This window comes from Lycium barbarum, chromosome 9 (genome assembly GCF_019175385.1).
Source record: "Lycium barbarum isolate Lr01 chromosome 9, ASM1917538v2, whole genome shotgun sequence".
In the NCBI taxonomy this organism is placed as follows: domain Eukaryota; kingdom Viridiplantae; phylum Streptophyta; class Magnoliopsida; order Solanales; family Solanaceae; genus Lycium; species Lycium barbarum.
Genome location: NC_083345.1, coordinates 37,659,698 through 37,683,792, shown reverse-complemented (window position 1 = coordinate 37,683,792; position 24,095 = coordinate 37,659,698). Strand labels below are relative to the sequence as shown.

The 24,095-nt window shown below is 36.3% G+C and overlaps 1 protein-coding gene across 4 annotated transcripts; it reads left to right on the top strand.

Moving 5' to 3' along the window:
• The first annotated feature begins 18,636 nt into the window (after nucleotides 1-18,636).
• On the top strand, nucleotides 18,637-23,771 carry LOC132611325 (phosphoglucan phosphatase LSF2, chloroplastic). 4 transcript variants are annotated; one of them, XR_009571542.1, is made up of 6 exons: nucleotides 18,643-18,996; nucleotides 20,273-20,478; nucleotides 21,015-21,185; nucleotides 21,332-21,543; nucleotides 22,293-22,396; nucleotides 23,678-23,771. XR_009571542.1 is itself a non-coding variant. In XM_060325754.1 (5 exons), exons 1-4 carry the CDS (start codon nucleotides 18,741-18,743, stop codon nucleotides 21,533-21,535), a joined length of 837 nt encoding a protein of 278 aa, XP_060181737.1. In that variant the 5' UTR covers nucleotides 18,643-18,740; the 3' UTR covers nucleotides 21,536-21,543; nucleotides 22,293-23,771. The 4 variants fall into 4 exon arrangements, 2 of the variants coding, with proteins under 2 accessions (XP_060181738.1, XP_060181737.1); XR_009571543.1 differs by having other exon boundaries at nucleotides 23,664-23,771; XM_060325754.1 differs by having other exon boundaries at nucleotides 22,293-23,771.
• The last annotated feature ends 324 nt before the right edge of the window (nucleotides 23,772-24,095 follow it).

The window sequence follows — 24,095 nt, the reverse complement described above, 5'->3', positions numbered from 1 at the left end:
CTTCAAAATATATCCCAAAACATGTATAATTTGTGTAAAATAATTGTATAATATGTATACAATTAGTAAATATACGTTGATTATACATTTATTAAACACAAATTATACAACAATGATACATTTTCCAAATGTATATTGTAGGGATACATATTCTACACAACAATGATACAGTTTCTATACGTATAATACATATTCTATACAACAATGATACAGTTTCTATACATGCTGGAATTAGTTAAAAAAGATTTCAAAAAGAAATTATTTTAAAAAGACTAAATTACGTCTTTTAAGCTTCGTCATCCGGCTGTCAATAGTTTGTGTGAGATGACCACTTGTGTCCTTTGCTTACTACCAGAATATAATTATTTCATCTTCTTACTGGATATCTCATATTCGAGTTCAGAGAATGAAAAAGATCTTACTATGAAGTGTTTTCCTCTTTATAGGCTAACTCTAGATTAACCAGGCCAAGACAAGTACCAAAACTAGGTGAAATTTTTAAAAAAAGGTTTAATATTTCTCAATTTCTAGAAAAGTACTAGAAAAAAGAGGTGTATGATTACTCTGGATATAGTAATTATTGGACTGAGTCCAACCTAGAATATCCAGATCAATTGACCTAAAAGACGGGCAACTCACATGAACTCTCCATATAATTTTGCTTTATCATCTGTAGAGATGTGATTTTAATATTTTAATTACTAGAAAGTCTAAACATAACGATTATATATCTTAAGTTTTTGAATATAAAAGTCCTATATTAAATATTGTATTGGGGAAAATTCGTAGGATGCAACTAGACGAATGCTATATTGACACGTATCGCTAAGGATGAATTGGATCTATGTCAGCATGTAACGTCCCCGGAGGTATTCACATTGCTCTGGAGACTCGATAAAATTCCTCATCCCGGAGGACTCGTAGTTGAAGAGGTTTCATTCAAAGGCCAATGGTCAAACCTTACACAAAGACTTTGAGCCTTCCATGGAGCATTAATAAGTGTCATTATCAACTTTTATTGTCCACCATTACTACAGTATTAATTTGTAATATTAAGAGGGGCATAATTCATGGAACGTGTACCACTTAGTTCAAGTATAAACAGGAACTCTCATTTCATTGTAAGGACATCTGAAATTATATATTAGAAATACTTTGCACTTACATTCTTATTAGTTTCTCATTGCTCTAAGTTCAACTTAGCAAGGTTACAAATGCAGGCTTGCCCGGAGTTCCTAGTTCAAAGCTTCTTCAAGGCCCCCGCTATGCAAACTTATCGTTTTCAATTACATTTTACACTAACTTCTATTGCTAATTATCTTATCATTTTGGTCACATTGATCCACGTGTCCTTGACCTCTTACAAATTCAACTGTGCCAGTTTTCGGGTAAACGAATATAACTGTTAGATCTTAAGTATTGGAGATACAAAATGTCCTATATTTGATGTATAAGAAAATATATTGAGTCTAAGTAGGCGTTTGGACTTGCGATTTCATCTCATGAGATGAAATCCCAAATCATCCAAAAAAGCATGATTTGGGATTTCAATTTTTTTAAATGTAAAAGTTGATCCATAAGTTTATATTTTGTAAAAATAGATCCATAAGTTGGTATATATATTTACCAATCATATTTACCAATCATTTGTATCAAAGATTAAAAGATCTACAAGTGGGTAGTATATTTATAACAATTTTACTCTTATCAACCATGTGGGAGGATTTAAAGAGTAGTTACACTACAACTCATGTTCAATTTTTCATTTTATGGAACTAAAGTTTGATCAATTGATGTAGAAAGGCCTTCTAGTAGCGTATTAATTTTGTTATGAACTATGACTTGCTCATTTGGTAAGATTGTATAAGAATTAGGAAAATTTTGATGGTTTTCAAAACACATGGGATTTTTATGTCTATAAGAAAAAATATAACTTAAGAAATTCAAATTACATGTCCAAACAAAACTTCAACTTCAAATCATCGTGATTTCATCTCATGATTTCAAATCATGTCCAAACGGCTCCTAATTATTGTAGCTTGAACACTCGAATTCTTTGCAAATGAGACGATGAAACAAAACTTATTTCCACTTTATTGCATGCTGAAACATCAAAGAGTTTGGTAGATGTCTGGATAATATTTGTTTGAAGTTTAAAACAGAGTAATTTAAGCTGAGGTTGAAATGAAAAGGTTTTGGAATTTGAAGTTGTGTTGGATTGAAACTTCACTTAGAAAGAGTTGATGATAATTGATAGTGTGTGAGTGAAATCATTACTTTATTTGAAATACACATTCCAATTAATATTTGCATATGTTACTTGAAGTTCAAACACTATCATTCGGTATTTACTGACTCATACTAGTAGTTGTTGCTTCCAAATGCACACAAGTATACCGGTTTATACTATTGTTGCCTTCAAACGCATACACAAGAATACATGCTTATACAAGTAATAAAGTGATAAGGGTAGAGTACTCGAACCCACAAAAACTTGTGATTAACTATTTACTAATTACAACAACAACAACAACAACAACAACAACAACCCAGTGAAATTCCACAGCGTGGGGTCTGGGGAGGGTAGAGTGTACACAGACCTTACACCTACCAAGGTAGGACGGCTGTTTCTGAAAGACCTTCGGCTCAATAGAAAGCATAAAAAGAGATCAAATAAGGCCAAGAAATTCAAAGCGATATAGAAATGAGAATAACGAAAGCGACTAAGCCATGATGAAGCAGTTTGCAAAGGGGCGGTAGCTATCACAGATAAAATAAGATAATCAAAGTACAGAAAATAACAGATAGTAGCAAAAATCAAAGCACAAGAACTTATATCGCGATAGTGCGACTACTAATATGAAAGGATAAACGATACTATCTACTCGCCTTCTACCCTAATCTGAGTCTTCCATACACTCCTATCTAAGATCATGTCCTCGATAAGTTGTAACTGCGTCATGTCCTGTCTAATCACCTCTCCCCAATACTTCTTCGGCCTACCTCTACCTCTTCTGAAACCATCCATGGCCAACCTCTCACACCTCCGCACTGGGGCATCTGTTTCTCTCCTCTTCACATGTCCAAACCATCTCAGTCTCCCTTTTTGCATCTTTTCTCCCACCGAGGCCACTCCTACCTTGTCCTGGATAGCCTCATTCCTAATCCTATCACTCCTGGTGTGCCCACATATCTATCTCAACATTCTCATCTCGGTAACTTTCATCTTTTGAATGCGAGAGATCTTAACTGGCCAACACTCTGCCCCATACAACATAGTCGGTCTAACCACCACTTTGTAGAACTTGCCCTTAAGTTGTGATGGCACCTTCTTATCACATAGCACTCCGGAAATGAGCCTCCATTTTATCCACCCTGCCCTAATACAATGTGTGACATCATCGTCAATCTCCCCACTGCCTTGTATAATAGACCCAAGATACTTGAAACTAATTTTCTTCTGGATGACCTGGGTACCAAGCCTCACTTCCACTCCAGCCTCTTGAGGTGATTCATTGAACTTGCACTTCAAGTACTCTGTCTTGGTCCTACTCAGCTTGAACCCTTTAGACTCTAGAGTCTGTCTCTAACCCTCCAGCTTAGTGTTAATTTCGCTACGAGTCTCGTCGATCAGGACTATGTCATTCGCGAAAAGCATACACCACGGCACCTCACCTTGAATTTGCCGCGTCAATTCATCCATCACCAAGGCGATAAAAACATACTAAGAGCTGATCCTTGATGCAACCCCATCATAACTGGGAAGTGCTCTGAGTCTCCTCCTACTGTCCTTACCCTGGTCTTGGCTCCCTCATACATGTCCTTGATCACCCTAATGTACGCCACATGTACACCTTTAGCCTCCAAGCATCTCCATAGGATCTCCCTTGGAACTTTGTCGTAAGCCTTTTCTAGGTCGATGAATACCATGTGTAAGTCCCCCTTCCTCTCCCTATACTGCTCTACCAGTCTCCTTACAAGATGGATGGCTTCTGTAGTTGAGCGTCCTGGCATGAACCCGAACTGGTTCTCTGAAATAGATACGCCTCTCCTCACCCTCATCTCCACCACCCTTTCGTACACTTTCATAGTATGGCTTAGCAGCTTGATACCTCTATAGTTATTGCAACTCTGGATATCACACTTGTTCTTGTATAGAGGGATCATTACACTCGACCTCCATTCTTCTGGCATCATTTCCGTCTTAAAGATGACATTAAACAACCTAGTCAACCACTCCAAACCTGCCGAGCCTGCAATCTTCCAAAATTCCCTAGGAATCTCGTCTGGTCCGGTCGCTCTTCACTTGCGCATCCTACGAACAACACCCTTAACCTCCTCAACCTTAATGATCCTGCAATATCCAAAATTGTGACGCCTCCCTGTATGTTCTAAATCTCCCAACATAATGTCCTTGTCCCCTTCTTCATTCAAGAGTTTGTGGAAGTATGACTGCCATCTCCGTCTAATGTGAGCCTCCTCTACCAATACTTTGCCATGCTCGTCCTTGATGCACTTCACTTGATCCACATCACGTGCCCTATATTATCAATATAAAGATTAAACTTGAAGTCTTCTTTCTAAACTAATTAAAATAGAAAGAAAACACATAATGAATTTTAACTAAACGAATAGCGGATTTTATGTTATCAATGAGATCAAAACGATCTACGGTTATGGACTATCTAGATTCGTATATAATATTCAATTGGTGAACAAGCAATCAAATAAAGAAGTGCAGGATCGAATAAATAAACTAATATGATAAATCATGAAACCAAATCAATATCCAAACAACAATAGTATTAAAGAACCAAAACCCTAAAATGTGAAGTTTAGCTCCACATAGACATGGAAGAAAAATAACAAAGCATCCAAAGAAACATAAAAACTAATAGTATGGAAAAGAAAAAGTAATCTCAATAAACTCCCACGATGGCTCCTAGATCTTCTGAAGTCAAAAGTTGTCTAAACACCGTGTTTAAGAAGTATTTATAGAGTACAAAAAAGAATGGGCTCATTAAAATATCCTAGTTGAATCAGGAAAATTGATGATTTTAGGAGCGGCACCCTTGGGTGGAAAGGAGGTAGCGAGACAATACATTTTGGGCATAAAACCAAGGGTGGCGCGGCTAGCCTGATAAAACTTTTGTAGGGTGTTTTCTATTGGCCACCAACGCGATGTTGGCTTATGGCTCTATCCGAAACATCTTTAAAATATGACTAAGCGTTGAAAGTGACCCCCGGTGATGAGTGGAATCCTACCCCGGCTCATTTTTGGGGGTTTCAATGCTCGTTTAACTCTGATTTAGCTCCAAATAGTTAAAAACTCACCCAACCATCACAATACACCAATATAAGCACAATCACTAGAATTAATATATACTTCAAAAGACAATAAAGGTACTAAAATGTGAGGTAAATAATGATTAAATATATGTATTTTAGGTCAAACACCAGTAGTATTTAAGGATAATTGATAAGCCATGCTACCTTGTGTTTTGGTGTTTTGATGACTTGACAAACCTACTCGAGGAACCAGTTACGATGATAGGAAGACCAGGTCTCCTAAAGTGTCTTAAAGTCAACTCTACAGCTGCAAAGTTGCTGTCACTGTATCAGTACAACAGAGCAGCATACAGCAGCAGAGTTGCTTTATGGGCTGTCATCTTCACTCTCTCTCTACATATTCAAAGATCATGCTAATGTGAAGATTTGATTGTTGCAAAATCCATAAATTTTTTAGATCTAAAAGTGCAAGTCTCCACACATCAAGGTGTGTTTAAGAAGAAAGCTTCAACAAATCCAAGGACCTGTTCTTCTACAACTGAAGTTGTGTTAAGTCCTACGAGTGTTAAGTTTCTGTTCTTTTGTTCTTAAACATGTAAACCTACTCTTCTCAAAAGGAAGTTGTTTTATATACTCTGAATTCTCAGTAGTTTTACATAGGTAGTTTACCTTCATTCTATTGAGTGGTACCCTTGGCTAGAGTTAGTTAAGGTGTATTAGTGTGTTTGGCTGGAGGTAGTCAAACAGTGTTAAACTCTCAAAGGTTGCTTGTAGGAAGTGAATCTTCACAAGCGTTTGAGTGGTACACTAGGCTAGAGTTAGTCTAGGTGTATTAGTGGCTTGGCTAGAAGTAGTCAAGAGTTCCTTGCAGTAAGGGTACTGTAAGGGTGGAGGGATTATGTGAGTTAATTCCTAGATTTCAAGAGTTGTAATATGAAGTTTCATAGTGTAGTGGAGTTGATCCTACGTGGCAGGTCGTGATTTTTAATCCCTTGAGTAAGGAGTTTTCTACGGTAAAATCCTGTGTTATTTACTTACTGCACTGCATCAGGGAACCGGTAAAAAACTAGATCCCTCATATATGTTTGGTGGGCGCACAACCTCTATCAATTGGTATCAGAGCAGGTTCTTTCTAAAAGGTTAACACCTAGAAAGGATTGTCCACATGACTGATCTACTGATCTACTAAACAAAGAAAAGAAGAGAAAGAATTTGAATGTTGAGGGAAGAAGTAAGTCAAATGAAGATGACGAACTAGAAATAGCATATCTCATACAGATTCCAAAGAATTGTTCGAAGAGCTGCTGAGTCCCTGAAAAAGAAAAGTCACAATGAAAATCTCCAAGACAACTCCAACAAGACAGCTACAAGAAATCTGGTGCTCGATAAAAAGCTCAGAAGAAATGAGGAAACTGGAAACTTAATGAGGCAGGCTCTTACCACATGGAGAGACTCGATGAGGGAATATGAAGATGAAGCGGACTCAAGTGATGCACCCAAGTCTGGAGTTAACAATGAATCCTTAACGAGTGATTCGAATCTTAGTCTTTTGAAGAACTCTTCCGCTGAAAATTAAACCAAAGAAAAGGTGAAAGACCCTCTTGATGATCAAACCAAACCGAAAGGTCACTCCCGTAAAAGGCTAATCTCCTTGGTAAAAGATCTGATAAATGAGCTTCGTAAACTCACTAAAGAAAAGGAGAAGCTATCTGAGAAACTTGACAACTCTAAACAAGAAAGGGATGATATGGTCGTTTGCATCGTAGATTTACAAGAGCAAGTTGAGAAAGTTACTAGAGAAACTTTCTTCTAAATAACCATATCAAAGAACTGATGATACACCTTTTGAGAAAAAAGAGATAGCAATCAAAGCTTAGAATGAACAAGAGAACTATATTGAGCAAACCAAAGTGGATCCTATAGCTGAGATGAAGAGGTATGAGGACACTGCTAAGCAAAAGACAAGAAAGGAGGGATCTGGTCCTCACTAGGAAGGAGAAGACCTTCTTGAATGGAGAAGAGGACACCTATTTCATCATATTTACCACTCCAAAGGACCTAATTCTGTATGCGTTCCTGATCGGAGTCAGTAGTCCAGCCAGAAGACTTGAGTGAGAAGAGGACAGTCAAAAGGCAATATATGAAACTTCGACTATCCTTTGATAAATGAAGAAAATTCTTCTCACTTAAGGGTTCCTAAGGAAAGTGTGAGTGATTAAACGACACCTTCCCTATTTTTGAAAATGGCAACTACTGAAGAAGATATGAAATCAAAGACGCCATGTTGAAATGAACATGATCCCTCCTGCCTCTCAAGAAAGTGTGATGTCTCTGAGCCTAGTTGCTGAGTGCATGAACTTATTCAACAAGGTAAGCATTCTATGCAGTATGAATGACCAGGTTGCTAACACTGATCAAATAGCAGTTCTAGAAGAAGCTCTTTCCTTTCTACAATGGCAATGACAAGAGGAGATAGTGTCCGCCCTAATCTCTAAGAGATCCGGTCTCTAAAACTCAGGTTAGTAGTCTTTTCAGCACCTGTATGAAATTGAATTGTCATTTAAGTGCCAAGTCACTAATTTTTTTATTTTTTTTTTAAATCTTCAAAGGTTTTACACCTCTTCTAAACCATTTCGATCAAATGGCTCGCAACTCGACCCAATCGTCACTCTACCAAATCAAATACCCTTAAAATAATATTACCTTCCCTTTCTTACTTGAAATCAAAATCTCAACTCATTCCATATCTCCTTCTCAAACTTCAAACCTGCTCTCTCTCTCTCTCCCTCTCTTTCGCAGAACCTTCTTCATCCTCTCCAATCATATCTTATAATGTCTAACGAAGAAGTCACCACTCAAGCGCCTGTTGAAACAGACCCTACCTCTTCACCATCCAAAGCCAGAATTTTATCCGAATCGAACCAGCCTACTTCTTCCCAAAAACCCCAAACTCTCTCAGATCAAAGTCCCATCATCACTTCCTGTGAGTCTCCTGTCACAAATTGCAACTCCAAAATATCAGTACCTCAATCAAAGATGTCAGACCCTATTGAAAAGCCTGACTATGTTAGTAGCGAGCATATAATGTCTGTCTCAAAATACTTCCAGAATACTGATGACATGGAAGGACAAGACAATGGAGTAGAAGTTACTAGTCAATCCATTGAGAAAACAAAAAATTCAAGTCAAAGTTACGAAAATCTGGTCTCTCAACTCATGCATAAGGAAGAGACTGTGAGTGACAAGGGGAAGCAATCTGCAAAAATCAACAAAGAAACTGAAGAAGCCAGTAATGTGCAAAAAAGTAACTCTCCTTCCTCTGAATGTCATAAAGAGGTGGAAGAATATCCCATAAAAGTAGATGGCACCATTTCTGGGATAGGTTAGAATCGATCTAGTGAGTTGGATAGAGATGGGGCTCTCATGGCAGATTTTGCAAACACCTGGAGTAAATTAAGGGGTGTAAGGGCTTCCGAAGAAGTAAAGGAGACACTTTATCCTTCAACACAACAAGGTATGAATTCGAAATCAAGACAATTTCTGTGAAGGATAAGGCACCAGGTTCTTCCAGTGCAAACTTAGACTTAGTCATTAGCTCTGAACCTGTATCCTATGATGCTGTACTTTTGGCCGAATTCCCCTGAAAGGGATCACGGTCACAATGCTTATAAAGACGAATCTGATGAAGACGAGGTACCACTTGCTTTTGGGATGAGAAAACGATCTAAGAGTAAATATGCATCCACAGTAAAAACTTCATCTACTCGAACAGCTCCTAGAACCAGACTAAGAAAAAAGGTTGAAAAAATGGCTCTAAATTCAGCTCTTAAGGCAAATAAAGCAAAAGGTACCAAAAGGACTAGAAGTTCTCTGGTAAAAAGTTGTTTGATCGATGAAGTAGAGCCGATAGACTTGGAAACTGCAGCTGCAAATGACGGTGATGAAGATTTAGAGGAAGAAAGGGACGATGCTTCTCTTGAAAGGAAAACCTCTAAAAAGAGAAAGACCAGTGAAAGGGAGTCACTCAGGTTGAGGGTGATAAGTCGATAGAGGAATCCAACCTTTCAAAAAGGAGAAAAAACAAAAACAATAAGGAGTCATGCTCCTCAAAGAAGCAAAGGGGAAAAGGAAATGAGAGAAAATCTGAAGAAACAAAAGGTGTTGCTGGGTAGGGTGTTTGATCGTGAGATCGCTGACAACTTTGGAATGAGAGGACTGCTTGAAATCATTGAGTTTCAGAAATGGGGTCTTTGTCCCACCAATTCCAAGTGTCTATGAAGCACAGGTGGTTGAGTTCTTTGAAAAACTCCACTACTCAGATGACCATGACACTCTCTTTTCATCGGTCAGTAAAACTATACTCGAGTTGACTAAAGAGGTACTTGGAGCAATTATGGAAGTTCCTACAGAAGGAATGAGAGTTATTGAAGGCAAAATGGAAGCTTTAAGCAACTTCAAAATCATGATTGCCAAAGAGGTAGTAAAAGATGCAGGTCCAAGGGTAAGACTCAACAAGAAAGTGCTAAAACCAGAGTACCAACTTTTGTTTGAACTGGTCAGCAAAGTACTGCTTCCCAGGACTGAGGGTCGCACCATTGCCTCCATTGCAGACCTGGTGCTTATAGAGGCATTGGCTAATTTCTAATCCATAAACCTTCATACAATCTTGATTAAGTACATAATTAAAGTGGTGAATGCACCAGACGAAAAACATGGGCTTCCCAATGGATTCTTTCTGACCAAAGTGTTTGCACACTTTAAGTTTAAGACTAACAAAGCTACAAAGGGATCCAAGAAGCATATGTTTTCCATAGCCACCTTAAAAGAATGTGATTATGTACCTAGGAAAGATGGCATTGGAAGTACTTCCATAATCTCAACTCTGCTTAAGGCAATGGAGAGGATCACTGCTGAATTACAAAAAATCAAGGCCAAGAATTCTCTTCTTCAGGTGCAACTAACTGAGAAAGAGAAAGCTACTGGCTCCACTACAAAAAAGGGTAATTTGCGGAGGTTGAAAGTTGCAATTTACGGGGGTTTTAGCCTCCTCAAGCAATTAGTGGAGGCTAAAACCCCTGCGAATTGCAACTTTCAACCTCCGAAGTTACCCTTTTTTTGTAGTGCTCTCAATGTGCTTTAAAGGCTGCAAGAAGTGAGATTGAGAAGCTCAAAGTAGAAAATGAGAGATTGACGCAGAAAGTAGATGAGCTCAAGGACCAGATGCTCCAGGACCAGCGTGTCCATAGTGAATGCGTGGATAAACTTCTGACTGCTTTGACTCAACGCTCCTAAGATCTCCAGCTTCCCTAGTTTCTTTATGTCAACATCTTTCCTCCCTATTTTAAGTTTGATTTTATTTGACAATTGACACCTATGACAATCTATATTTTCATACACTTTCTGACCTGCCTACATGCCTTGCTTGATTATTTGCTTGACTAGTTTTCTTACATCTCATGCTATATTGTTCTTGTGGCTCTGAGTTGATTAGTTTGCTTGACTAGTTCATTTTTTTTCTATGATGCCAAAAGGGGGAAATTATTTGGATTATGTGGTTGCTGCTATAACCTGGTTCTTAGGGGGAACAAGTGGGAATCTGGTCCTCAGGAGAAATGCAACCCATGTGTTTGTTGCTATGGCCCGGTTCTCAGGGGGAACAAGTGGGAACTGGTCCTCAGGGGAAATGCAACCTATGTGTTTGTTGCTATGGCCTGGTTCTCAGGGGGAACAAGTGGGAACTGGTCCTCAAGTGGAATACAACCTATGTGTTTTTCATCATCCAAAATAGGGGAAATTGATAAGCCATGATACCTTGTGTTTTGTTGTTTTGATGACTTGATAAACCTACTCGAGGAACCAGTTACGATGATAAGAAGACCAGGTCTCCCGAAGTGTCGCACAGTCAATTCTACAGCTATAAAGCTGCTGTCACTGTATCAGTACAACAGAGCAGCATACATCAGCAAAGTTGCTTTATGGGCTGTCATCTTCACTCTTTCTCTACATATTCAAACATCATGCTAAAGTGAAGATTTGATTGTTGCAAAATCCAGAAATTGTTCAGATCTAAAAGTGCAAGTCTCTACATATCAAGGTGTGTTCACGAACAAAGCTTCAACAAATCCAAGGGCCTGTTCTTCTACAACTGAAGCTGTGTTAAGTTCTAGGAGTGTTAAGTTTTTGTTCTTTTGTTCTTAAACTTGTAAACCTACTCTTCTCAAAAGGAAGTTGTTGTAGGTACTCTAAATTCTCAGTAGTTTTGCATCGGTAGTTTACCTTCATTCTATTGAGCGGTAACCTTGGCTAGAGTTAGTCATGGTGTTTTAGTGTGTTTGGCTGGATGTAGTAAAAAACTGTTGAACTCTCAAAGGCTGCTTGTAGGAAGTGAATCTTCACAAGCATTTGAGTGACACACTAGGCTAGAGTTAGTCTAGGTGTATTAGTGGTTTGGCTAGAGGTAGTCATAAGTTCCTTGCAGTAGGGGTACTGTAAGGGTTGAGGGATTATGTGAGTTAAATTCCTAAATTGCAAGAGTTGTAATCTGAAGTTGCTCGGTGTAGTGAAGTTGAAATCCTATGTGGTAGGTCATGGTTTTTAATCCCTTGGGCAAGGAATTTTTCACGGTAATATCCTGTGTTATTTACTTACTGCACTGCATCAGGGAACCGGTAAACAATCAAGTCTCTCATATATTGTTAGGTGAATGCACAACCTCTATCAATAATAAAGTTTAGTATTTGCATATTGCGAGTTTAACTTATATTTAGCTGCAGTTATTTTCTGAATGATTGATAGTGAAAAAATTTATCTACAAATAATCAAATAGCGATTCATTCGGAAACGTGCTTTGAACAAATATGTGTTGTGAAAATCTAGTATCCCTTATTTGTTACAGTCACAATCAAAGAAATTTGAAGCATTAAGCAGTAGCTAATAAACAGGCAAGTAGAAATATGATACAATCATAGGTTTTGTGGGGATATATTAGATGGCTTGTCATAACTCTATGAATATGGTTTGGTACTTTGTCAGAAGGTTAGGTGATAAAAGTAAATTTGATGGTCAACTAGGTTGGAAACGACAACCATTGTATTACTGCTCCTAAGAAGCAAATTGGTTATAGAAGTGGGCCCATGAGATCTTTACGTTGTACCAACATCTAGTTCGAAAGTAACGTTAAATTTTGAGCCTATCATATTATCCAACACAACATCAATCAACTCTCCTTCTAGATGGGGCTAATTGGCTAAATATCAAAATATCCTATCGAACTCTTTGCCCTCTTTCTGTTTCACTTGTTGATACGTTTTTTTCTCTTTTTGCTTGCATGTAAACATATAATTAATTCATTGGTTCTGAGTGATAGTAAAGTGTTTGTTGGTCTATTGTTATATTGATGCCTTTTCTGCTCGTACTTCATGGATTGTGGTTGTCTTCAATTTTGTACTTGAATAGACATACTAACCACTGTCGTTAATTTTTTTTGTGAAGACGCAAGCGAATTATATCTCATTTATGGACCAAAAGTTTGCTATTTAATTAAAAGTAAGAGACAAAGTTGAACGCGACATGCAGGTAGGAACTAACTAAATCAAATTTAAGAGTAAAATATATGGAAACAAAATCACCACACACCAAAGTCAGTAATCAGTAGAAAGTGGTCGAAAGAGAAAAGAGTTACACTACAACGCTCAAATCACTCACATTTCTATTAGGCGAATGGAAATATGAAAAAGAAAAATGAACTTTTGATTATACAATTCTAACAAAAAAGAGGAGACAAAATCCCGTTTTTCTTTCAAACTGCTTTTCTTTGTTTTACTTTATTCTAAGAAGCTAGAAGCTTTTCATACTATCCACTTGTTTCTTGAACAAATAATAAAGCAATTCAACTTTCATATTCTTGATATATTATTCATTCAAAGTCCAATTAACATTCAATTTGACACGGAAAAATAGTTAATTTAATTTTGTTCCACAAAAAGAACCTCTAAAGTGGAAAAAACTAATCATGTTTTATTATTCCAATAAATACAAGAGCTTCATGGAAAAATTAAATCATAAGAAAGCAGCGGGTGAAAGTGGGGGTTGTTATTAATTAATAAAAACAAATCCACATCAAAAAGTGAAAGTGCTAGCAGATGGGAGAAAATAATACATTGTAAATGCAAGTCGCTTTCCTTTGCCTAATAATTGGCCCCACTTATGGATGAATTATACAGTCTTGCTGTCGCATTTACTAATCAGAGGGTCCATCAATTCATTACTCCAACTAGTGACTAGTTAATTAATTTGAATAATCTAAAGTTGCCCCGACTAAACTATGACAACCTAATTACTAAAGTTCCTCATTAAGTTTCAACTATCAAGTATACCTTTGTTAAACTGCGGAAGTCGCATCTTATACAGTTCACAAATCCTGGTAGGCCTCAAATTCAAGATTCAAATCCTCTACTCCTCAGTGATCGAGTTGTCTAGTTTGGCAGAGCTTCACATGTCTTGAGCACGTACCGTGTTAAAGAATTGCTGAATGAAATTCATAACTAGTCGTTGTTGTTGGTATCACGTTCCTCCATTTGGGAAAAAAATTAAATGCATTAAACTGGATAACTTTTAGGGATATATTGAAATATTAAATGGAAGGATGCTAGTTTGTAGCCCATGATATAGGTCATGTAACGCATCCAAGTGGGGTAGTGGTAATTCATGATCACATCATTGCCTTCAGTTTTCTCCAACTGTTCATACCTTCTTTACATACAGAGCTATTAATGCAGAAGCGGACGTGACCTAAAATTGTCATGCCTTTAGAGATTACATTTACTCAAAATCCTTTTATCTTTTTTTATCTGAAAAAAGAACTATAATCAACTAGTTTGAACTAGGACGGATGTAGAAGGTAAGACATGAATTCATCTGATTCAGTTTTGGCTCGAGCCATTATATGTGTTAAATACATTATGAAACAAGCATATTGAATCCACCAACCAATTGAATGAGTTGTGGTAAAATTTTGAACATAAACCAAAATATTAAATTTTTTTGATCCGCTTCGAGTTTGAACTTACCCTTCGGTCTTCGAGTCAACTATGCATCTTCATTGTACTCTCTTTTCTTTTTCTTCACTTTTTTTTTTCCTTATGCAAAACCAAAAGGTGTGTATTCGGTATTCCCACGAAGTGGGAAAAGAGAATCATAATAAGAGCTGGAGGCATGCATACACCTGTATTTCACGCATTTCATCCTGCCTATATCATTATGGGTTTCTTGTTCTAAGCCATAATGTAATGTGACAAATGGTTTGTTCTTTATACCAATTAGATACCATACTCTACTTTTCACTTCTTTTTTCTTACTTTTTCATGTGAGTGCTAAAGGGGATGAGTCATGAGTGTTGAGGGTAAGCAAGAATCTTAATTAATCATGAGCTCTAATACAGATTGATTAACAACAACTTTTGCTCCAATTTATCCATAATCTCTATGAAGATTCTGTGTATGCCTCTTTGATATACTAGAATTTAAATGGCCAGCATTCAACTTTGAGGCAGAGAAGCTGGTGGGAGAATCAATTCTTTGTTGGTTTTTGATGTGGCAGAGTTACCTACATACATAAATCATAAAAGCTTTTTGGGCTTATGATTTGTCAATTCTTTCATATGTAAAATAATAAATAGGAAAAAGGCTAATTCTTTTTCGCAAACATTCGAAGGTGATGAATTCCCATTATGAATCAAATCACTTTTGTCTCCCAACACGTAAGTTACACATTTCAAGTTGTTGGCTTGCCAGGTGACCTCTTCGAATGATACTCATATATATACCTTCTCATCAAGATGATTAGACACAACAAAGTTAATAATCAGAACATCAACGAGTGGTCAATAGCTGCTTCTTTGGCTACTCATCATAATAATTAGATAATTTGTGATGAATGGTTGCTGAGATTAATGACGGAACCAGAAGTTTTAGTAAGGGGTTGGATATAAAAAATTTCGAACACGCGACTTAAACAAAAATTTTAACTATCCTTATCACTATGATAAATCTTCCCTCATATCAAAAGTATTCGAAATTTTATGTGATACGGAAAAAAATACTTTTGCCATGTATTTGCAGTACGATTGTCCAACCAAGAGGATCCAATTGAACTCTTTGGTCTGCGTACACTCTACACTCTCCCACTTGTGGGATTACACTGGGTATATTGTTGTTATTGTTGTTGGTTGTGACTAGCTCTAGCAACGGCAAAGACACTCTTAATAAAAATAGATACGATCTTGCAAAAGATTTTCATATTCTATGTGACAATAGATAAGCAACGTTACTTGCAAAATCCTGCATACTCCACTGGTAATACATTGCAGTTTGTACAATATGTCAGAATAGTCGTTAGGGCCTTTGCAGATTAGAGTTTAAATAAGCTTTGTAACTTGTAATACAAGTGTTTCTACTTGAAAATGTATGGTAATTAATCAATATTGACAAGTGTTGGGATATTATTTTCTTTTTCCTCCTTTCTTAACCGTGTATGTGAAAGAGAGAAATACAGAAACTCGCAGCACACCTTGAAAACAAGATAAAACTTTCATTATTTCACGAAGCTTCCCTAATATGTACTAATCTTGGCAAAATTGCATTCCTTAACTTTTTTTGTTTTGTTCTTGTAGTTGTTTAATGTAAGTTTCTAAGTAATTATTGAAGATTGCTTTATATCCTAAAGAAATGGATTTTGTGAAGGGAAACTTACCTAAATGTATCCTTTGGCTATCTAGTTTACCAAACATGGCTGAAGTATACACAGCCTATACACTTTGGCTGTATAGGTAAGGTATAGGTATGTATAAGTACGTATATTATATGAATAGATATATAGAGTCTATGTATATCTTCTATAATTTATATACTACCTATATACTATGTACATATTTTGTAAACTAAATGACCGAATGGTATTTGGACGTAGTTTTCCCTTTCGTGAATCGAGTATAAGGTGATGTTTTGGAGTTTGGCCTCATCAGCCTACAATGTATATGGAATCGTGGTTTGAAGCCCAAGCTTTTCCTTAGAAATAAGGGCAATTGGCGCGAATGCCCTTCAAATGCGCTGGTCTTTAATGTTTGCCCCTGTAATGCGTGGTATTTAATATTTTCCCTTCTGAGCTAAAAGATAATAAGAAAAAGACGTTACTACCCCTACCCATAACATATAAAAACCTGAAAGTCTGTAACGAACCCCAAACATCCAATTAAACCTATCCATCATTCCAACAACAAACCTTTCAATCGTTCCATCGTTCCAACATTTCATCGGAGAAATCTCCATTGATTTTGCTGCTACAACGTCGGAAAAGATAAATACATAATATATAGTGTTTCAATTGAACGTAATTCAACTCAATTTGATGCTTTATTAAGTTTAGATTTGTTAATATTTGAAAATAACAACAAATCATCTTCTATGAACTAAACAACTGATATTCAGTTGAGATTCAACATTGCAAATCATAATTTTACTCAACAACATAGAATTGATCAAATTTATTGCTTTGTTCTGATTTTGATTAGTTTATACGTTCTATTTGATTAGTATACAATGCTCAATGACTTAGACTTGAAATTACAGTAACTTCAGTTGACAAAAAATAATCAGGCAAAGTTCTGAACAAGTCTGCCGGAGGAGGCAGAAGTTTACTTTACAAAAGAACAAAGTATGCTGTTAGAGGCAACTTTCATTTTCATAAGCAAAATAAAAAAGTACACAAGTGTTAAGAATTAGACAAGTCTGCCGGAGGAGGCAGAAGTTCACTTTACAAAAGAACAAAGTATGCTGTTAGAGGCAACTTTCATTTTCATAAGCAAAATAAAAAAGTACACAAGTGTTAAGAATTAGACAAGCCTGCCGGAGGAGGCAGAAGTTCACTTTACAAAAGAACAAAGTATGCTGTTAGAGGCAAACTTTCATTTTCATAAGCAAAACATCAAGTATACAAGTGTTAAGAACTAGAAAAGTATGCCGAAGGAGGCAGAAATTCACTTTACAAAAGAACAAAGTATGTTGTTAGAGACAACTTTCATTTTCATAAGCAAAATAAAAAAGTACACAAGTGTTAAGAATTAGACAAGTCTGCCGGAGGAGGCAGAAGTTTACTTTACAAAAGAACAAAGTATGCTGTTAGAGGCAACTTTCATTTTCATAAGCAAAATAAAAAAGTACACAAGTGTTAAGAATTAGACAAGTCTGCCGGAGGAGGCACAAGTTCACTTTACAAAAGAACAAAGTATGCTGTTAGAGGCAACTTTCATTTTCATAAGCAAAATAAAAAAGTACACAAGTGTTAAGAATTAGACAAGCCTGCCGGAGGAGGCAGAAGTTCACTTTACAAAAGAACAAAGTATGCTGTTAGAGGAAAACTTTCATTTTCATAAGCAAAACATCAAGTATACAAGTGTTAAGAACTAGAAAAGTATGCCGGAGGAGGCAGAAGTTCACTTTACAAAAGCACAAAGTATGCTGTTAGAGGAAACTTTCATTTTCATAAGCAAAATAAAACATTATTAACAAAACAACACCAAAACACATAAGATTGCATAAAAACCAAAATTATTAACAAGACAACACCAAAAAACCAAGACACGCATAAATTAACTTAATTCATGAAGTTATGCCGGAACCGGCATAACTTCAGTTTCAAAAACCAAGAACTCTGCCGGACCTGGCATATGTTGCCTCAGACAAACAGATTCTTCACAAAAACCAGATTATTAAACAAAAACAATAGCAACAACATAAAACAGCTGTTCACAGGCAAAACTTCAAAGATTCAACAAAGAGAAAACCAAAACGCATATCAAAATCAACTAAAACATATTACGACATTCAAAAAACCGAAATATATACATGGGGAACGAAACTAAAGTTCAAAAAATCATACAGACACTGTAACAAAACACTATAATTTTAAATAAAAAAGGATCAATTAAATATAAAAAATGACGAAGACAAAGATATCAATTCAACAAACGATAATTTAACATAAAAACAAATATTGAAACGAGCAAAATATCCAAATTCGTACCTAAATTTTAGAACAAATAAGACAGACACAAAACAGAGCACGAAGAAGCAAAAAAAAAAAGAAAATAAAAGGGAAAATGATGAAATAGAAAGAGTTTTAATGGGGTAAGGGTAATTTCGTCAAAAAAACTTTCATTAAACAGGCGACAAGGGCAAAAATTAAAGAAGGTATAAATGAGGGGCAAAATATAAAGACCAGCCCAAAAGAAGCACTCCGCGTAAAAAAAAGTAGAAATAACGCTGTACAGGCCCATACATTTAGGCCCGAAACATTCTAAGACTGTGGAAACAGGGGGTCATTGAGACTTGAGTCACATGGTGAACATAGAAAAATCTAGCAAGTGGATTAGCTGACCACAATTTCACAAAGAGATAATGGGAGCTCTCTGGAACTCCACTTGCTTGTGTTCTTCATGGCTAGTACCCTCCCAAGTTCAAAAGAATCCATTGTTATTCTCTTCTTTATTATTAACCAAGAAAACTGCAAACAAGTCCTTCAAGATTTCTTGCAAACTTCCTGAAAGTGAAGTTGAACAATGCCATGCTACCTCAACAAGTAATAAGATGGAGGAATATAACTTAGCTATGAAGAGAATGATGAGGAACCCTTATGAATATCATCATGAACTTGGTATTTCACTCATCCAATAGCACATTTACTTTTTACTTGTACCAATCTAATACTCCCTATGTTCCCTGTGATACATTTTGGATTTAAAGAGTCAAACCCGAAATTTTTTTACCGCGATTTATCCTATGACTTTTAAATGTTTTAAATTATTAATTATTGTGGCTTATAGTAGTACTTTTTAGGTAGTTTTTAAATATGCAAATCATTATTTGAAACACTTAAAGATTGTATGTTCGAATTCACGGTCAAATAAAGAAATTTGACTTCTGAAATTCGAACTGTATCACAGAGACAATTGTAGTGATTTCTAGTTACAGCCTTTACCTTTTACAACTTTTATTTTTCCATGGTCACTTCTCTTAACTTTCTTATTTATTTGGATCCTCACTTTCTTACCTTTTACCTTTTAAGATCTGGGCGTTAGCAACTTAATTTTTAGAAAGGGTTGGGTTTTTTGACATTTAAGTGAATCTGTTTGAATTAAGTAGGCGTTTGGCCATATATTCCAGATATTTTTCACTTTATTTGGAACTTATGGAGTTGGAGTTGAAGACGGAGTTGTGTTCGGTTGTACTTTTTGTAAAAAATATTTGGAATAATGTTCATGCTTGAATGTACTTAAACACAAATGCAAAAGTGAAAAGTGAGTTGAAAATCGGGTTATAAGGTGGTTTCTCAAATTTTGAAATATAAATTCAAGTTGAATTTGGAATTTTCATGGCCAAACACCAGTTTCGGAAAAAAAGTAAATAATTTTTATGGCCAAACAGGTTAAGAAATCATGGATCCCTGAAAGGTGGATCTTGGTCTGCTCTTTGACTTTCTATTGTGGGTTATGTATGTCTAATGACTTTATGTAAACCACACCAAGCTTCTATTTGTATTACCCCTTTAGTGAAAAAGAACAAGTTTAAGGTGTTGGATCCTTTTTCTTCTTTTTGTAGATCACTTTATGGGAAACAAAACTTTAAACTCCAGCTCATGGTTGAATTTGGAGAAGTGTTTGCTGTTTACTCTACTTAAAAGCTTGATCAATATGAAATAATGGACTAGCCAAAATAAGCCCCTTGCTTAATAGATCTAAATAAAAAAATGTTCTGGTAGGAGCATCTGAACAGTGTACAATTTGTGATGTTATTTCTGCTTTGTATTGAATTAGCAATTATGCTATATTCCGAATGATTTGGCTCTTCTATAAGTAGTACTTGTCAGGAAGAGATGATAGCTATAGTAAGAAGTGTAGATAGACAGCTTACAAGTATAATTTTTACTGCAGGAATGAACTACACATTGATAACAGAAAATCTCATTGTTGGCTCGCAGCCCCAGAAAATAGAAGATATAGATCATTTGAAGAAAGAGGAGAATGTCGCTTTTATACTAAACTTGCAGCAGGACAAAGATATTGAGTATTGGGGAATAGACCTCCACTCTATCATTAGAAGATGTTCAGAGGTTGGAATTCATCACATGAGAAGGCCTGTAAGTAAATCTTCTCCCTTTTCTTCTTTTGCTTTTCTGGGCTGACCGTTATCCCTTAAACCATTGGTCTATACTAGTATTCTGTTTCGCGAAAATAATTGTAACACGTATTTCCTTCAACAGTCGACAATTTTGATGTGAATTGAGGTAGTTTACTTTTTGTTAATCCTATACTTCACTAACATCAAGTACTATATTTCCGTAGCATTGATGACTGGTTCAGGACTGTTGCAGACTTGCTTTATAGCATAAAGATAATGCTCTGGCTCCTTGTCCTGAAGTTCCGGTTTTAGAATATAACTAGGCTTCAATGTTTTCAATGTGGTGGATATAGTTTGTAGATGTGTGGTAGAATAAGGGTACCATTTGCTTGCTTTTATTTTCTTTTGGTTGCAAATTCTGGAATTCAAATCACTTTTTTTTATCAGGTTTTTAGCCTAAGAAAATAAAAAAAAAATTAGGTTTTGGCATATTATTTTTTTCCAAGACGCCACTCGTTTTCTGTATTTTGATCATCACATATACTTTAATTGCAGGCAAGAGATTTTGATCCAGATTCCTTGAGGGGTGTATTACCTAAAGCTGTTTCATCACTGGAGTGGGCGATTTCACAAGGAAAAGGAAGAGTGTATGTACATTGCACTGCTGGATTAGGAAGGGCCCCTGCTGTTTCAATTGCTTATATGTTCTGGTTCTGTGGAATGGATGTAAGATTTCACCTTTCATATGACCATTGATTTTTTTTTCCAAATTCGGAAACATTATTTATGAATCAATCCTCCATCCTTGGTCTAATAATGAAAGCCCATTTGATTGCTGTATGTCCTGAGATCTTGAAGTGCTTGTTGAGCAGCTAAATACAGCCTATGATATGCTCATTTCAAAGAGACCCTGTGGGCCCAACAAAAGGTCAATACGAGGAGCTACTTATGATTTGGCTAAAAATGATCAGTGGAAGGAGCCCTTTGAGAATCTTCCAGATCATGCCTTCGCGGATGTAGCAGATTGGGAAAGGAAACTGATTCAAGATCGTGTTCGGCTCCTTCGTGACAATTGAGAATGCTGGTTAGGCTATTTCTCTAACTCATCCTCTGTTTTTTTTTTTTTTTTTTTTTTTGGGGGGATAGGTATCCCTTAGTCCATCATTTGACTAGAAAAGACATCATTGTTTTATTTGTGTTGCAATTGTCGCTCAAGACTTCTTCGGTATGAAAGTGTTCTCTATTCACTTTTCCGTTTACAGTTGAAAGTTTGATATAGAAAAATAAAGTTGCTGTTCATTGGCTCCTATAGCCATTATTTTAAGAGATATGTATTGAAAATCCTAGAATGTCTTTGATCACTAGAGATGAACAATAGCCTCGCATTCCGACATTCTTCTTAGTTCTCCTTGAATACAGGAAAATTTGTTTCAGGAAAGCAAACAAACAGTTTGAGAAGAATCAGAGAGGGTAACTAAAGGAAGAATCAGAGAGGGTAACTAAAGGATACGGAAACCCAAAAGAAAGTGAAAAGAAAGCACAAGAAAAAAATTTCTATAAGAAAATCAAAAGAAAAAGATGCCTGCTTTAGGCCTTGTGGCATTCATGTGATAAGTGGATTTCTGTTTTTGTTTGTCGATATTATATTTTCTATGTGCAAACAGTACTCAGTTAACTTCATCTCGAGGTACATCTTAACCACAGTAGGGAGTAATAATAGTAACAGCAATCGTGCTTAGTGATTCACTATAAAGTTGATGCATCTACTCTTTTATGTGTAGACTGATATAATGTGTATAAACTCACCCATCTTATATCATTTGGTACCTACAGCATGGAAGTATTCCAGAGAGTGAGAAGCTGCCCCTTGAAGAGAAGCCCCATGATAGTATACTGCAATTTTGGCATATGAATTGGGTGTTGCTGTAACATATTAGGTCAGTACATTCCTTATAGTTGTATACCCCTATAATAAAGTGAGCCCATCAACCGACAGTTCATTACTGGGGAAAACCTTGTTTATTCATGTTGTGTAGAACAATAGCTTGAGGGGATCTATGTTCTCTTTTCTGTACAACAACTTACAATGAGGTGTTCCATAGAATCATAGGTTGATAGAAAAGAGGCGACTCATTGGTCCACCTAAACCTTTCACATAATTCACATACAAACCACTTAGAACAACTTTATTACTATAATCTGGAGAATCTTGATCTTATAAGTAACTTTAACTTCCTGCAAGGTTGTCTTTACCTTCTATATTTTTCACTTGGCCAGCCTTACCCTTCTGAATTTTTCACACAGCAACTTTAGTGAGTTGGCTCCACATTGCTGGGGTAGCATGACTGAGTTATTGGTTCCAAACTTTGATAAAAAATAATTTCAGTGGGAGTCTTCCATCGTTATGTACTCGAGCACTTCATTGATGACCGCTGTCTTGAATGATAATCAATTTAGAGGGACTATGTCATTGCTCAACCGTAAAGTTGAAGACTTTCCAGCTCGTCTAGCATCTCTTGGAGGGGTGTGGGTCCTTATATTGAAGTCGAACAAGTTCCATGGACTACAAGTGCACCAAACTAACTTTTGCTTTCCCATGTTGCGGATTCTCGATCTTTCTCCTAACAAATTTAGTAGCTCATTGCTTGCAAAAGTTATGAAAGCTGGAGAATGATGAAACTAGATGACAGACATGAAAAAAATCTTCAAATTGTGTAATCAAATAGGGTAGTTCCTTCAAATTGATTTTCATTCAAGACAATAGTCATCAATGAAGTGCTCGGCGTACATAACGGTGGAAGACTCTCACTGAAACTATTCTTTCTCAAGTCTAGCAGCAATAGTTCAACTATGGCTATCCAAGCAATGTAGAACTGGATCGCTGAATTTGTTGTGTGATGAATTCAGAAGGGTAAGACTGCTTAAATTACATAAAAAACGTAGACAACTTTGAAGGAAGTTAAATGTAATTTCAATATACTCTAGATTATAGTAATGAAGTTGTTCTAGGTGGCTTGTAAGTGAATTATGCGAAAGGTTTAGGTAAATCAATGAGCCCTCTCTTTTCTATCAACCTATTGCTCTACTTAACACCTCCTTGTAAGTAATTCTGTCTTTGTCCACAACATGCAGTGTACCCCATAAGAGGAGCATGCCTGATATAGAGGCTAATAATGCTTGAATACTATGTTTAATTCATTTCAGACTTTTATGATTAGGATTGACAATGGGATAAGGAAAAATGGCTTTGCTGGTCCCTGCATCACCAGCCCACAGTGCCTGCTATTAATAAAATGAAAACCTTGGCACTGATCGATGAGTGTCTCCTTTTATTTTGCAAAGTGAAGATTTTCACTTAATGAAGTGTGTAGTTTTGTTTTTTTGAATTTTCTTTTTTATTGGATTATTATTTTCTTCATTGAATTTTCAATCAAAATAAATCTATTAGTGTATTGCATGCTTAATATGTTGAATCAAAGCATGACGTGTCAGATATAACTAAGAACTACCAATAACTATTACGCTTCAATTCCAAATTTGCAGGTCAGTTATATGAATTCTATCCTCCATACTCATTGTGTTCCGTTCTGGCTCGTTTTATTTCACTATTTAATCAAATGTCGTGGAGCACAAATT

Coding starts and splice junctions, on each gene's coding strand:
- LOC132611325 (XM_060325754.1), top strand. CDS start 18,741: ATGGGAGCTCTCTGGAACTCCACTTGCTTGTGTTCTTCATGGCTAGTA. Junction 18,997..20,272: donor TGAATATCATCATGAACTTG/GTATTTCACTCA, acceptor TTTTTACTGCAG/GAATGAACTACACATTGATA. Junction 20,479..21,014: donor TTCATCACATGAGAAGGCCT/GTAAGTAAATCT, acceptor CTTTAATTGCAG/GCAAGAGATTTTGATCCAGA.